The 13,929-nt window shown below is 41.3% G+C and overlaps 1 protein-coding gene across 2 annotated transcripts in view; it reads right to left on the bottom strand.

Annotated features, from left to right (window-relative positions):
• Nucleotides 1-13,929, bottom strand: part of rer1 (retention in endoplasmic reticulum sorting receptor 1) — a 36,663-nt gene that overhangs the window by 9,931 nt on the left and 12,803 nt on the right. Inside the window, exons 2-6 of one of the 2 annotated variants that reach the window (XM_041207095.1) lie at nucleotides 9,877-9,977; nucleotides 8,729-8,816; nucleotides 6,602-6,706; nucleotides 5,341-5,440; nucleotides 362-440 (exon numbers count right to left, since the gene is read on the bottom strand). In XM_041207095.1, the coding sequence (XP_041063029.1) occupies nucleotides 362-440; nucleotides 5,341-5,440; nucleotides 6,602-6,706; nucleotides 8,729-8,809 (365 nt within the window). In that variant the 5' untranslated portion in view covers nucleotides 8,810-8,816; nucleotides 9,877-9,977. The remainder of the gene's footprint in view (nucleotides 1-361; nucleotides 441-5,340; nucleotides 5,441-6,601; nucleotides 6,707-8,728; nucleotides 8,817-9,876; nucleotides 9,978-13,929) is intronic. The other variant, XM_041207094.1, reaches the window with a different exon arrangement.

The raw sequence follows: 13,929 nt of genomic DNA on the forward strand, positions 1-13,929 counted from the left end.
AAGTGATTGGAATGTTTTTCATGGTATATCAAATTGCTCCCAGAACTATCACCTCCCTTGGTATTATAAACACAGTTGGCCAGTGAAGTGCATCAGCGTGCTTAAATTACAATGCAAAGCATCATGACACAAGCACAGTGCTGTGCAGCTCTGGCTAGCTGTCAACTGCCAGGGCCCCTGCATTCAAAAATAAATCTAATAACCTCTACTGTCTTTCTTTCCATATTCTTCTGTTAGCTTGCTAGAGGAAATGAAAAATCCAGGTCTGAGACAGCATAAAACAGAGACCAGCAATACAGAGTTTGGATCTGGCAATGCTGTCACTGTGCAAGATGATTGTTCTGGACTCCAAATCACTTACCAGAACTTGAACTCTGGCAGCCTTCTTATAAAGGGTCTAAACTCCTCGTTTTGCTTCGTTGGTAAAGCAGGTCCATCATCTGGGCAGGAGAGAGAAATAATATTAATATTGACCAGTTGGGATGCAGCAGCCTCAGAAAGAGAAAGAACTTGCATTTATATAGCATTTCCACAATCAGGATGTCCCATAACACTTTGCGGGCACTTTTGAAGCGTCGTCACCATTTTACTGTGGAAAACGTGGCAGCCAATTTGTGTACTGCAAGATTCCATAATCATTAATGTAATAATAACCAGAATATCTATCCATGGTTATTATCTGTTGTTTGAAGGATGAAAATTGGCCAGGAAACTAAAAAGAAATCCTTGCTTTTCTACGAAATAGTGCCATGGGATCTTTTATGTCCACCTGTCAAACCAAGACTCATTTGCTCTAATATCTCATCCAAAAGACAGCACACTTTTGAGATTGCAGAACTGCACTGGACTGTCAGCCAAGATTTTTGTGCTTAAGCCCCTGGAGTGGGACTTGAACCTATAACCTCCTGAGTCAAAGGCAAAAGTGTTACCAACTTAGCCACAGCTGTCAGCAGAGTAACAGGTCAATAATGTTCCTTGCTATTTGATTGTGTTTGGGAAGGCTCTGTCATGGATATGTGATGGTTTTATAATATGGATCCATTTGAGCCACAAATTAAGACAAGGTAATTGGAGCTGTGGTTAATTTTTTAAACAAATGTTTCTCTTCAAAACACTTCTAAGCAAATATCATGAGTCACAGTGAAATCCAGAAACAGACCCTGTCTCATCTGTGACATCACCTCTGCCAGTGTTTATCAAATTGCACTGCTGTGCAAGAAATATTCTATTTATAATATACAATATATTAATTTTTGATTTTGTTATAATGATAAATATGTAGTTTTTACAGCCACAAAAAAAAATCAGTTACAAGCAGGATTTTAATCTCACCTGCACTTTTACTCATGAGTTTTATGTTCAAGTTCCAATTACTAAGTAGGTAGAGTCAGTACCTGACTTTACTGGAATCTATCAGAGATAGAGTGACAAAGCACTTGCACCAGTGTGAGCTGATCAGACTGCCAGCGTGGATTTGTGATAAGGAAGTCATATTTTATTAATCTAGTTGAATTCTTGATGCAGGATGGAGGAGGAGTGTCTATCACTGCCCAAAGCGCATGCTGACTGCCATCTGCAAGTCGAGGAACAGGATCAGGCTCAGCCACAGTGTTGACCAATGTTAAGGCTCAAACACAGTGCATGACCAGAGGGGTGCTGGTACCTGTAGAAAGGTATCTCAACAACAGTCAGCATCTTGAAGCAAACGCTTAGTCGTATGCAATCAAATTTTGACTGTGCACTCAGGAGACTAAATGCAGAGTATCAGTCAAAGGAACAGTGTCAGGTGGAAGCATGTACAAAAGGAAGAGTGAATGTAAAAACAGAGTCAACCTGAATTAATAATTGCCTCTTCCCTACTACATGAGCCCATAGGGAGCCCCTGTTCAATGACAGCGTAATTGCTACACATTCACAGCACCAGATCAGTCAGACAAGTAAAGCTCATTGATTAAATTTGACATTTCTTTTGCAGCTGTAATTATTACCCACATACATGGAGGAGAGAGCCATTCACTGGTGTACATGAACAGCAGCAAGCCATTAAAAGAATTTTTCCACTGACAACCTGCTATCTGCAACAGGCTCAGTATCAACATAAAGATAAAAAAGTCTCTCAGTTCCCAAATATTCCTTGCCTAAAGAGTTGCTGGATATGCAGGAAGGCGGATCTCCTGATCAATTCTCTTAAGGGTTCCACGAGGATGGGAAAATACAGGACAGAACTACTGTAGGAAGTCACAGGGCATACTTTAGCAAACCTTCTTTGTCTCCCTGAATCATTGTAACAACACAACTTGGATACCAAACAGAGGTGAATGATCAGCCTCACCCATTCCTTATGGAATAAGGAACACTAAAAGACAGGGGCTTTCACCCAGGATTAAATTAAAAACACTTCTTGGGAAAAGCAAAAATGAGCACATCACAAAACACATACAGAGCTCACCAAAATGTTTTAGATCTATACCATGGTCTTCACATTCCGTGGTGGAATGTAATGGGGTGTGTGAAATTCTTACCTGCAAGCCACTATTAAAGAACAGCCTGCTAGTTCTTTTTAAAAAAAGGTAAAATTGGCACCTCATTCACCACCTTAAACATTCACTCTTTTCACCACCAGCAGCTATGTGTACCATCTACAAGATGCATTGCAGCAACTCAAGGTTCCTTTGACTATACCTTTCAAACCGCCGACCTCTACCACCTTGAAGGACAATGGTAGCAGATGCATGGGAACACCATCACCTGCAAGTTCCCCTCCAAGTCACTCACCCATCCTGACTTGGAAATATATCTCCATTCCTTCATCGTCCCTAGTTCAATAACTTAGAGCTCCCTCTTTAACATCACTGTGGCTATACTGACACCATGTGGACTGGAGCAGTTTAAGAAAATTATTTACCACCACCTTCTCAAAGGCATTTAGGAATGGACAATAATGTTGACCTTGGCACATTCCATCAATAATTAAAGATAAAACTTGATAAAGAAGGATGTTAAAGGGCATGATGACCAAGCAGGAGGGTGGGGTTAGATTTGGTGCCTTATATGAAGAAAACCACTGGTTAAATGGCCTGTTTTGTTGCTGGGATGTTCTATGGTAGCAAAGCAAGAAAAAGTATTCATTCATTAATTAAAATACTGCAGATGCTGAAAATCTGAAACAAAAACAGAAAGGGCTGGAAGTACATAGCAGGTCAATCAGCACCTGCTGTGAGGATAGACAGACAGACAATGTTATTTTGGGGTGGGCCCTGCTACAAAGCTGAAAATTCTGGTCCAGGCAGCCATATTACTTTTGCTGTATAGCTTTTTTTTTTAAAACTGGTTTTAATTTCACTCCTAACACCTCCCTGCTGCCAACCTCCACATTTTCCATTTCTTCCATTCCCCTCTAAACTGGTATTTGCTCAACAATTTGCACATAATTTGATGACACAGACTATGCAATGTAGAAAAATGTCATTTGGCCCAATCAATGCATGCCAGTGTTAATGCTCCATTGAATCTCCTCCCATACTTTCTCATCTAACTCCATCAGCACAACCCTCTATTCCTTTCTCCCTCACGTCCTTGTCCAGCTTTCCTAAAATGCATCTATGCTATTCGCCTTAACCATTCCTTGTGATGGCGAGTTCTACATCCTCAACACTCACAGGGTACAGAAATTTCTCCTGAATTCCCTATTTGATGTTTTGATAACTATCTTATATTGATGGTCACTGATTTTGTTCCTCCCCACATGTAGAAATGCTTTGTACATACTCTATCAAAATCTTTCATTATCTTAAAGACCTCTACTCTATTAGGTGGAGAGGTATTGTGGCACAGTGGTAGTAGCTTCCCTATTCTGGGCTAGAGGGTCTGGGTTCAAGTCCCACTCCTGGACTTGATGGTCACGGAAGGTGCGTTCATAATAACATGGTCAAACCTGTAAATCTTTCCAATACACCGATGGCAGGTGGTAAGAGCGGGAGAGCTTCCTGGTCAGCCATAATGCAGAAAGCAACAGCAAGTCACTGCAGTACTTTGCCAAGCATAATCATGGACTAATCCATGGAAGTCCGTGTCATTAACACCCCCTTAGGGCCTGGTATCTGAAGGAGGATGATGACTCTATTAGGTCACCCTCTCAGTTTTCTCTGTTCAACACGAGATCCAGCATGTTCATCCTTTCCTTCCTGACATCATCATTGTAAATATTTTTGGCACTCTCTCTCTCTCTCTCTCTCTCTCCAGTGCCTCTAGATCCTTTTTATAATATGGTGACCAGAACTATATGAAAATCCCCAATGTTGTCCAACCAATGTCTTTTATTTCTTCTTTGACTGAAATAGGTTCCATCACTTCAATGATGTTTCCTCAGACTTTTTAAAAAATGTATATTCCCTTCCTTTTTTTTGTTCACATTAACATATTTGTCATCTCTCCACTTTTAAATAAGGGTACACACACTAATCACCAACCACTGTCTGTCATTCTCCCCGGGGCCAATGACACCGCTGTGTCTTCAGCTCATTAAGTCTATTCCTTCCCCGCACACAATGGAATGTAGCCAATCCATTTAATCCTCCAATGAAAATTCCAGCTAAGTTTTTTAAATCTGCCTCCTCAAAAGTAAATCAAAAGAATCCTCCTGGAGAGCGATCTAATTTTACATCCTACATCCTGAACCCCTTCCCTTTCTGATGTTTTTCAATGGTTAAGGCAGCTCAGGACCATCTCTCTCGCTATTTAAGCCTAGAACTCTCAATCTAATTCTGCTGGCTTTTTAAACAGCTTTTATGCTGTGACAGTCTGGCAGACCCCTTTACCATGGCTCCAGCTGCAATGCTACAGATACACTTGGAAATTTTCAAGTTGCTGGGATGACAGGACCCAGTTATATTACAGGGCCAGTAAGACTGGCACAGTCTGGACACACGATTAAAGTGTTTTCAAAAGGTGTTAATAAACCCCACACCAGTTGCTTTATCTGGGATTTACACATCTGCAACTTTGTGGCAGAAATAAACCCTTCTAATCTCCAGGTCGCCTGAAGTTTGTTAACTCTGTCCTTCAGTTCTCTCGTCATAGTTGGAAGTTATACACGCTGCTTTTACCTGCATTATCCAGTTCTCCGATCAGTTGACACCTGGATCATGCCATTCCCCCACTCAAACTTTTCTCCACAAATACAAATTGAGTTTGATCATTATTTTTTCCAAAAGTTTATTGAGTAATATTTCTGATCACATTTCGCTAAATGAAAGGAATCAAATTGCATATAAGTCTTAGAATTCTGCAAATTAATGACGTCAAATCCTCACTCGCACAAATCCACCGAAGTCTCAGTACCTGAATCTTCCATTAGTGAAGGGTCGACCTTTGGGGACAGGAAAGCAATGAAGAGGTTCAGGTGGTAAATCCCCAAGGCATACGTCACAATGTACCATCCCTGAACAAGAAAAACACCAAAATTAGCATCAAGAGAGACGGCGAGGTGGGGGAGATGGTGGTCCAGATATCCAGAACACAAATTATTAAAAGATCATAGACAGGTACAGAAAATAATCAAAAAGTCTAATAGAATGTACAAGTTACACCGCATCTGGAGTATTGTGTTTGGTTTTGTGCATCAAACCTTAGGAAGGAAAATTGGCTTTGGAGGGACTGCAGCATAGATTTACCAAAATGCTACCTAACCTCCAAGCGTTAAATTATGGAGATTACATAAACTAAAGTTATATTCCCCAGAATTTAGAAGATTAAACTGTGATTTTATCAAAGTTTTCAGATATTATGGGAAACAGTTTCTTGCTACCTATCCTATTAATGCTGGTTGCATAGTTTAGAACTCAGGGACATAGCCTATAAATTTTTTAGGGTCAGATTTTTCAGACGGGAGTTAGGAAGCAGTTCTACATGGTACAGGTTTGGAATTCTCTTGCAGTCAATTTTAAATTGACATTGGTAGAGTTTTGTTAACCAAAGGCATTAAGGGATATGGGGCAAAGGCAGATACATGGAGTAAGGTCACAGATCAGTCATGACCTAATTGAATAGCAGAACAGGCTCAAGCAGCTAAATGACCTATTGCTGCTCTTATGTTCTTTTCTGAAGAAAATGGGAAGTTTGGTAGAAACTGGACATTATTAGATCTAAAACCAGCCTCTGCTACGAGAATCAAATTTCTACTACAAATAATCAAAACAGCCACATTTTTCATTTAATAAGGATCATGGCCTCTCAAAGCACAAGAGTAACTGGTTCGCTTCACTGCCTTTTCACTATTGCTACTGCCAATACTGCACTCAGTTCAGGTGGGGGCATTTTCACATCAGGTCATGGAAACTCATCCTATCAGTCTGATCTGGATTTGAAGCCAGTTCACAAAGATCAAGAGCAATGTTCAACCGCTTTGACCTCCCACCCCCAGCATTGTATCCCATCCTGAAAATACCCCCCAGCAAAAATAAAAAGGTTGCCGTGGGAGTTTGTTTCTCAGTGTCCTGGTGAAGATGAAGGCTAGAATCTGCACTGCGACAATACTTTTATGGTAACATTAATGGACTTGGTCGTGTCATTCATTACTGGGTGTCTACAACAATGTACTCACCTGCAGGATATAAACTCGAATCATGTAGACTGCGCCAAAGACAAATGTTACAATCCATCGCATAATGCCATACGGTGTGGACTTGTCTAAAAAGGACTGGTAGACCTAAAGAGAAAATTTTTAAAGATTTGAGCTATTTATTTCTGTGCTGATTTTGTGTTTAAACGAATTAATGTACTACTCCATCAGTGAACAATATTCAGATCAGGAAATCATAGGGTCATAGAGGTCTACAGAGCAGAAAAAGGCCCTTCGGCCCATCGATTCTGCGCTGGTCAAACAAGTACCCATTTTCCAGCACAAGGCCCATAGCCTTGTATGTCATGGCATCGCAAGTGCACTTCCAAATACCTCTTAAACGTTATGTGGGTATCTGCTTCTACCACCCTTTCAGGCAGCGAGTTACAGATTCCCACCACCTTCTGGGTGAAAAAATTCTTCCTCACATCCCCTCTAAACCTCTTGCCCCTTACCTTAAATCTATGCCCCCTGGTTACTGATCCCTCCACTAAGGGGAAAAGTTCCTTCCTGCCTACCCTAACTATGCCCCTCATAATTTTATACACCTCAATCATGTCCCCCTTCAATTTCCTCTGCTCCAGGGAAAATAGCCCCAGCCTATCCAATTTCTCCTCATAACTAAAATTCTCCAGCCCAAGCAACACGCTGGTAAATCTCCTCTGCACTCTCTCTAGTGCAATCACATCCTTCCTATAATGCGGATTCTAGAACTGCATGCAATACTCTAGCTGTGGTCTAACCAGCGTTTTATATAGTTCAAGCACAGCCTCCCTGCTCTTATATTCTATGCCTTGGCTAACAAAGCCAAGTATCCCAAAAGATTTATCTACCTGTTCTGCTACCCTTAAGGGACCGACGGACATGCACACCAAGGTCTCACTGACCCTCAGTACTTCCCAGGGTCCTACCATTCATCGTGTATTCCCGTGCCTTGTTTGTCCTGCCCAAGTGCAACACCTCATACTTATCCAGATTAAATTCCATTTGCCACTGATCAGCCCATTTGACTAGCCTGTGTATATCCTCTTGTAATCTAAGGCTATCCTCCTCACTATTTACCGCCCCACCAATTTTCGTGTCACCCACGAACTTACTGATCAAGCCTCCTACATTCAAGTCTAAATTGTTTAGATATACCACAAACAGCAAGGGACCCAACACCAATCCTTGTGGAACCCCACTGGACACAGGCAAAGAGTCACAAAAACACCCCTCAACCATCACCCTCTGCTTCCTGCCACTCAGCCAATTCTGGATCCAATTTGTCAAATTGCCTTGGATCCCATGGGCTCTTACCTTCGTTATCAGTCTCCCATGCGGGAACTTATCAAAAGCCTTGCTGAAGTCTAAGTAGACTACATCAAATGCATTGCCCTCATCTACATGCCTGGTCACCTCTTCGAAAATTTCAAACAAGTTGGTCAGACATGACCTCCCCTTAACAAAACCATGCTGACTGTCCTTGATTAATCCCTGCCTCTCCAAGAGTAGATTAATTCTGTCCCTCAGAATTGCTCAGAAGGTGCTGTATTAGTTGATCCCAGCCAAGGGCAGCTGCTGAGTTGCTACAATGGATTTCAGGGGTCCTGGGCTAGGGAGGAGACATAGGTGGAATGTTACGCAAGGATTCCTGCTGAAAGCTGCCTGTGTGGATGTCAGGTAAGACCTGGGAGATCCATGTTCCCCCATTCTCCCTCAATAATCTAATAGCCAGCCAACACAAAAGCCACATGGGCAGCATGACAGCTAGTTAATCATGGGAATACACCCCAGTACGAATCTGTCTCCTCTTTACAGGAAGTTAAAAAAAATTTCTCTGAACCATCAACAGCAATGAAATCACACCTCTTACAGAATAATATTGCACATTCATATTTGTCCAGTTTTGGCTGGGCACTAGCTAAATTCAACTCATATTCTCAAACTGGATAAAAGTAGGGTTTACCCTTATTCAATAATTAACTATAATTACCTAATAAACCACAAGAAACAAGATCTGACCTCGCAGAGATAGCAATGCCTCATTGTGATTTGGGAGATTAGACAATTGATAATTAACCATTATGGTATAGGTGGTGAGAGGAAGGGAGAAGGATGATGTCTTACCTGTCCAATCTGTGTAAAAAATCTGCTAATCGCTGATGGTTTTCCATGAATGGCATCTCCACTGCTGTCCCCTTCTGACATACTGTTTCTAAAAGAAAAACAGAATAAATTTTGAGAGACTGGACACTGCTTTTCATGAGCAGATTAGACCACGTCACCCTGTAATTTCCTCCAGCTCGCAATCCCTCTGCTTACTGTCCTTTCCCCCAACCCTGGTCAACTGTACTATCTACATCAGTGGTAGAAGCCTCAACCAGCCTGTCCCTACAATATGGAACTCCTTCTTTCATCATGTTACATCCTGCTCCATCTTCAGATACCTCCTTCTTCCGCCACACTTTCAGTCTCTGCCCCTCACACCCTACTCCTGCTCAAGTTTGACAACTTACTAAGAAGCTTCTTGGTTTGTTTCAAGGTGCTAAATAAATGCAAGATATTGTTGTTTCATTGCCCTGAACAGATAACGCTACCAATTCCAACCTCATCCCAACTCCTGCTCTTCCTGATTCAAGTTGGAGGGGTTATGGTATGGGACTAACAATCCAGCAAATTCAAATCTCACCCCGACAAGTTACAAGATCGAATACAATAAAATCTGTGGGCCAGCACTAGAGAAAAAAATGATGCTGGGTTGTGGTGTAAATCCAACTGGTTCATCAGTGCTCTTCATGGAAGAGAAGAGAACCCATCATCGCTACCCAGTTTGACCAAATATCACCCATCCCAGACATTAACATAATACCCTCTAGGAAACTAGGGATAGTCAAATAATGCTGCATTGCTACTGTTGTCCCACCTCAAGATCGAGTAAAAATACACAATATGCTGGATTCTCATCAAAATACCAACTGCAAGGCAATGATGATTTTATGGTCAAAAGCAACTACCGTACCTGATTTAATGGCAGGTGTTTTGCAACTCCAACAATGGAATCACTTCCTTCAATAAGCAGATTGCTATGATATGCCAAACTCAGGCTTTAGAACAGCACTACTGAAGTAAGCAAAGTGTTCTGCGTACTTGTTTAAACTTTTCCAACCTATCTATACATTGATCCGGCCAGAGATCCGGATCGGGGCTGTACAGAATGTGTAAACTATGAGATATTTTATGCTGACAAGACTGTTTGACGTTACATTGTCTTGTACCTGGGCTGAGAATTCAGGGAGAGATGACACGCCTTTCCTTTTGCCAAGTGCACAATGCTGCTCAGTTAAAGAATGATCCGATTTCATCAGGGAATCTTTCTCTGAGGAAATACAATTGAAGGAATTCAGCTCAAGCAACAGGGTGGAATTGGACAAGTAAAGATTTCAGAGGAAACAGGAGGAGGGTGTGGTGGTTCATATGCCTATCATCAGTTAGCACTTCAACTCTGGTCTCAAATCTGATGCACAAGTCAAATTATTTCTCAAGAAAATGGTTCACTCTCAACATCCACATTTACCAATGGTCAGAGCCACTTACATTTTTATTACATGGGATTCCACTTTTTGCCTGTGTTGTGGGATCAATTCCATGGATATGACCAGTCATGATAAAAGACCAATGGTTATTGCTGATGGAACAATGAAAATCCCTTTGTGTTACTGAACTAATTTTACTGAGATTGTATCTTTCTGAGAAAGCCACTAGTAAGCAGCCAGCTGATTGAGGCTCTGTTGCGACATAACCAGAGAAGGAGCAGATTTGGCCTGTCGAAAGACTTTCATTAAATAAAACCGATGGAATATGCTTTTTGTGTAACATTTTTTCCCCCGACTCAGAGCAGGGAATAGAAATCCCTCTATTTCAGGTACTCATAGCACCAGGGAGCACTCGCTCCTCTCTACCAGTAATGTACCTCGGCCTTAACGTCAACAAAGCTCTTACTCTAATGTGACACCTTGTTTCTTGAATAATTATCCTGGGGTCTGCGTGAGATTATTAATTTGCACTAAATTAGTGGTAGTTCAGTGCCACAGTTAAGAACTGGGCCTGGGCTAGCAAAGAATGTTAAGATTTTCCTCAGGGAACAGGCTGCAGAGGGGACTTGAACCAGGGTAACATTTATTCCAATCTTTTTGACTGTAAAAGGGAAGTCCATGTGAAGTCCAATGTGACAGGTAGAGAAACCAACTTGGTGGTGGGCAGGAACAGGTAATAACCACATATACAACACAGAGCAAGCAATCAATAATCAATGAATCAAAAGCGTGACAGCCTTGGTCCAATGGTAACGCTCCAAAACTTAAAATCAATCATATCACCACCAGATCTAACTGGGTCTTGGTCAACAATTCCCCACCTCCCTCAGCCTTCCATTCTTCCTGAGTGTCAGCCTTGGCTCAATCTTTGCACTCTGGCATAAAAGTCAGGAGGTTGTGGGTTGAAGATTGACCTAAGCTGACACTCCAGCATCGTATTGAGGGGTTACTGCACTACTGGAGTTGCCATCTTGCAGTTTAGACATTAAACCGAGGCCCTGTCTATCCTCAAACCATATTGCTAAAACAGATTAACCAATCATTACATTGAAGCTGTTTGGGGGAGCTTGCTGGGTGAAAATTGATTGCCACATTTCTCACATTAAAACAGTGACTACACTTCAAAAGTACTTCATTGCCTGTAAAGCGCCTTGGGACACCCTGAGGCTGTGAAAGCCACGATATAAATGTAAGTTTTCACTCTCTCAAGTTATGAAGGAAAATCAAGGCAGAGTGTTAAAAGTTGGGGACAAAACAACATAACAGACGAGAAGGCTCCAGGGTGCATGAGAATTAGATGCAGTAACTGAAAAAGAAAACAGAGAACCTCATGTGTGTGAGAGCACAAAAACAAAACAAACCAAAAGGAAGGCTTGAAAGAAAGAACGTGAGGACCATCGACAGTGCAAATCACACAAACATAAAACTGAAACAGCAGATCAGACACTGCTTTGTGAGGAACTTGGGTCAGGAATAAACTGCCCTGAATCCAGGACAACATTCAGAAGAGTAGAGGGGGAAGGAGCCAGCTGGTTTGGGATAAGGGAAGAAAGTGAAGTAGATATCCCCTACTGAACTTTTCCATTCTCCCAAGCAATGAGATGTTTACAGAAAAGGTAATATGAGATGGGTGGGGGTGTGTGTGCAGAAGAGAGGGGGAGAAAAAGGGTACAATGGGCAAAAAGATCAGAGCAATGTTACTTCCTGGCATATGCTTTAAAAGCAACACTCAATTATTTTAAAACAGATATCTCCAACTATAAATAACATAAGGGAAAGCAGGACAAGCAATCAGTAAATGTGAAAAGGTTTAAACGAGACACAGTTATAAAAAATAACAGACTAAAAGACACAGTATTTCCAATTCTGGCAGAACAATTTTTGGGAAAGCTTGCAGAAATTCAACAAAACTGTTAGTGAACTCATAGTGACGCGGCAGATGGAACGCTTACATTGAAAACTTGTCAGCCATACAACACACATTACCCAGTGCCTAACGTTAACTGTGGTAAGCAGCTCTGCATGGAACAATTAGCAAAGTCTGGTACCACCCATACTGTTCTAAAAAGCACAGCCCCATCCAATATGTACCCTTGGTTCTGCATATGAAGACCACATGAACACCGCTAAACAATTTCTAACTGATTCATCAGAATGATAGTGAGGCTAAAAGAGTTAAATTACAAGGACAGGTTGCATAGCCAAGGCTTGTATTCCCAAGTAGAGAAGACTTAAGGGATGATATAATTGAGGTGGTTAAGATGATTAAAGGATTTAATAGGGTAGATAGAGAGAAACTATTCATCTGATGGGAGAGTCCAGGACAAGGGGGCAGAACGTTAAAATTAGAGCTAGGCTATTCAGGGGTGTTTGTCAAGAAACATTCCTTACACAAAGGGTAATAAAAATCTGGATTCTTCTCCCACCAGAAAGCTGCTGAGGCTGGGGTTCAATTGAAAATTTCAAAACAGAGTAGAACAGGTTTTTGTTTGACAAGGGTATTAAGGTTACAGAACAATGGCAGGTAGATGGAGTTAAGGTATTACATCGGTCATGATCTAACTAAATAGACAAACAGGCTTGAGGAGCTGAATAGTCAACCCCCGTTCCTCTATTCCTATTTTTCCAATCGACTGGTGAGGAAACTCCACAGAGTAGAATACCTGATATAGAGAATTAGAAGGCTGCAAGAATCACACAATCCATTAAAACCCCTAAACAATCACTTCAGAATGCACAGAAAGGTAACTGATTTGAAAAACACACACACACACCAGGAAATGCTGTAAGAGTTAAGAGAGATTTGGACATTTCAGGTATGTTTTCCTTCATCTGAAGTGGATTTTTAATTGGATGAAAAGAAAATAAATTTACATTGCTCAGTGCAAACCTCTCAGAACTCTGCAGAAGATAAAATAAAAGATGCCAAGGCTGAAGGTTCTATAAACAAATTTACATTGTTGAACTTTCAAAAGGGGCTCTATTTGAATTTGCAGGATGCAAAAGCTTGTCCCTTAACTCACTTTAAGTTGAGGTCAAAGTATCTTGACTTAAAATTATTTCACTCAAGCAACTCAAAACATATAACATCTATTTTGGACAGAAGTGAGAGTACAAAGCTAAAAGAAAACACTGATAAACACATGTTACTGGTGCAGCTTTCTACAACCTCACAATCTGAACACAGAAATTATTCTTCTGCACACTTCCTTCACACATATCTGATGCACGTCAATACTGTTTCGCAGCCACTTCCTATTCTAAAAAGGCCAGATAAAGTGGTGATTAAGTGCGCAGGAGGGAATGAAGACACTAAACATAGGATTTAAGGGCAGGAGAAGGCCTCTCTGCCATTCAATGAGATCATGGCTGATCTGGTTATGTCTCAACTCCACTTTTCCGTCTGCCCCCCAACCTCACCACCACCACTCAATAACCCTTGAGTCCATTACCTATCAAAAATCTGTCCAATTCTGCCTTGTAAAATTCAATGACCCAGCCTCCACTGCTTTCTGAGGAAGAGAATTCCACATACTAATGACCCTTTGGGAGAGAAAAAAAACTCATCTCAGTTTAGGTCTACTGTTTAAGACTATGTCCACTGGTTCTAATCTCTCCTGCAAATGACAACATCCTCCCAGTATGCACCCTATCAAATCCCCTCAGGATCTTGTGTTTCAATAAGATCACCTTTCACTCTTCTAAAGTGCAATGGGTATAGGCCCAACCTGTCCA

This window comes from Carcharodon carcharias, chromosome 15 (genome assembly GCF_017639515.1).
Source record: "Carcharodon carcharias isolate sCarCar2 chromosome 15, sCarCar2.pri, whole genome shotgun sequence".
Classification (NCBI taxonomy): domain Eukaryota; kingdom Metazoa; phylum Chordata; class Chondrichthyes; order Lamniformes; family Lamnidae; genus Carcharodon; species Carcharodon carcharias.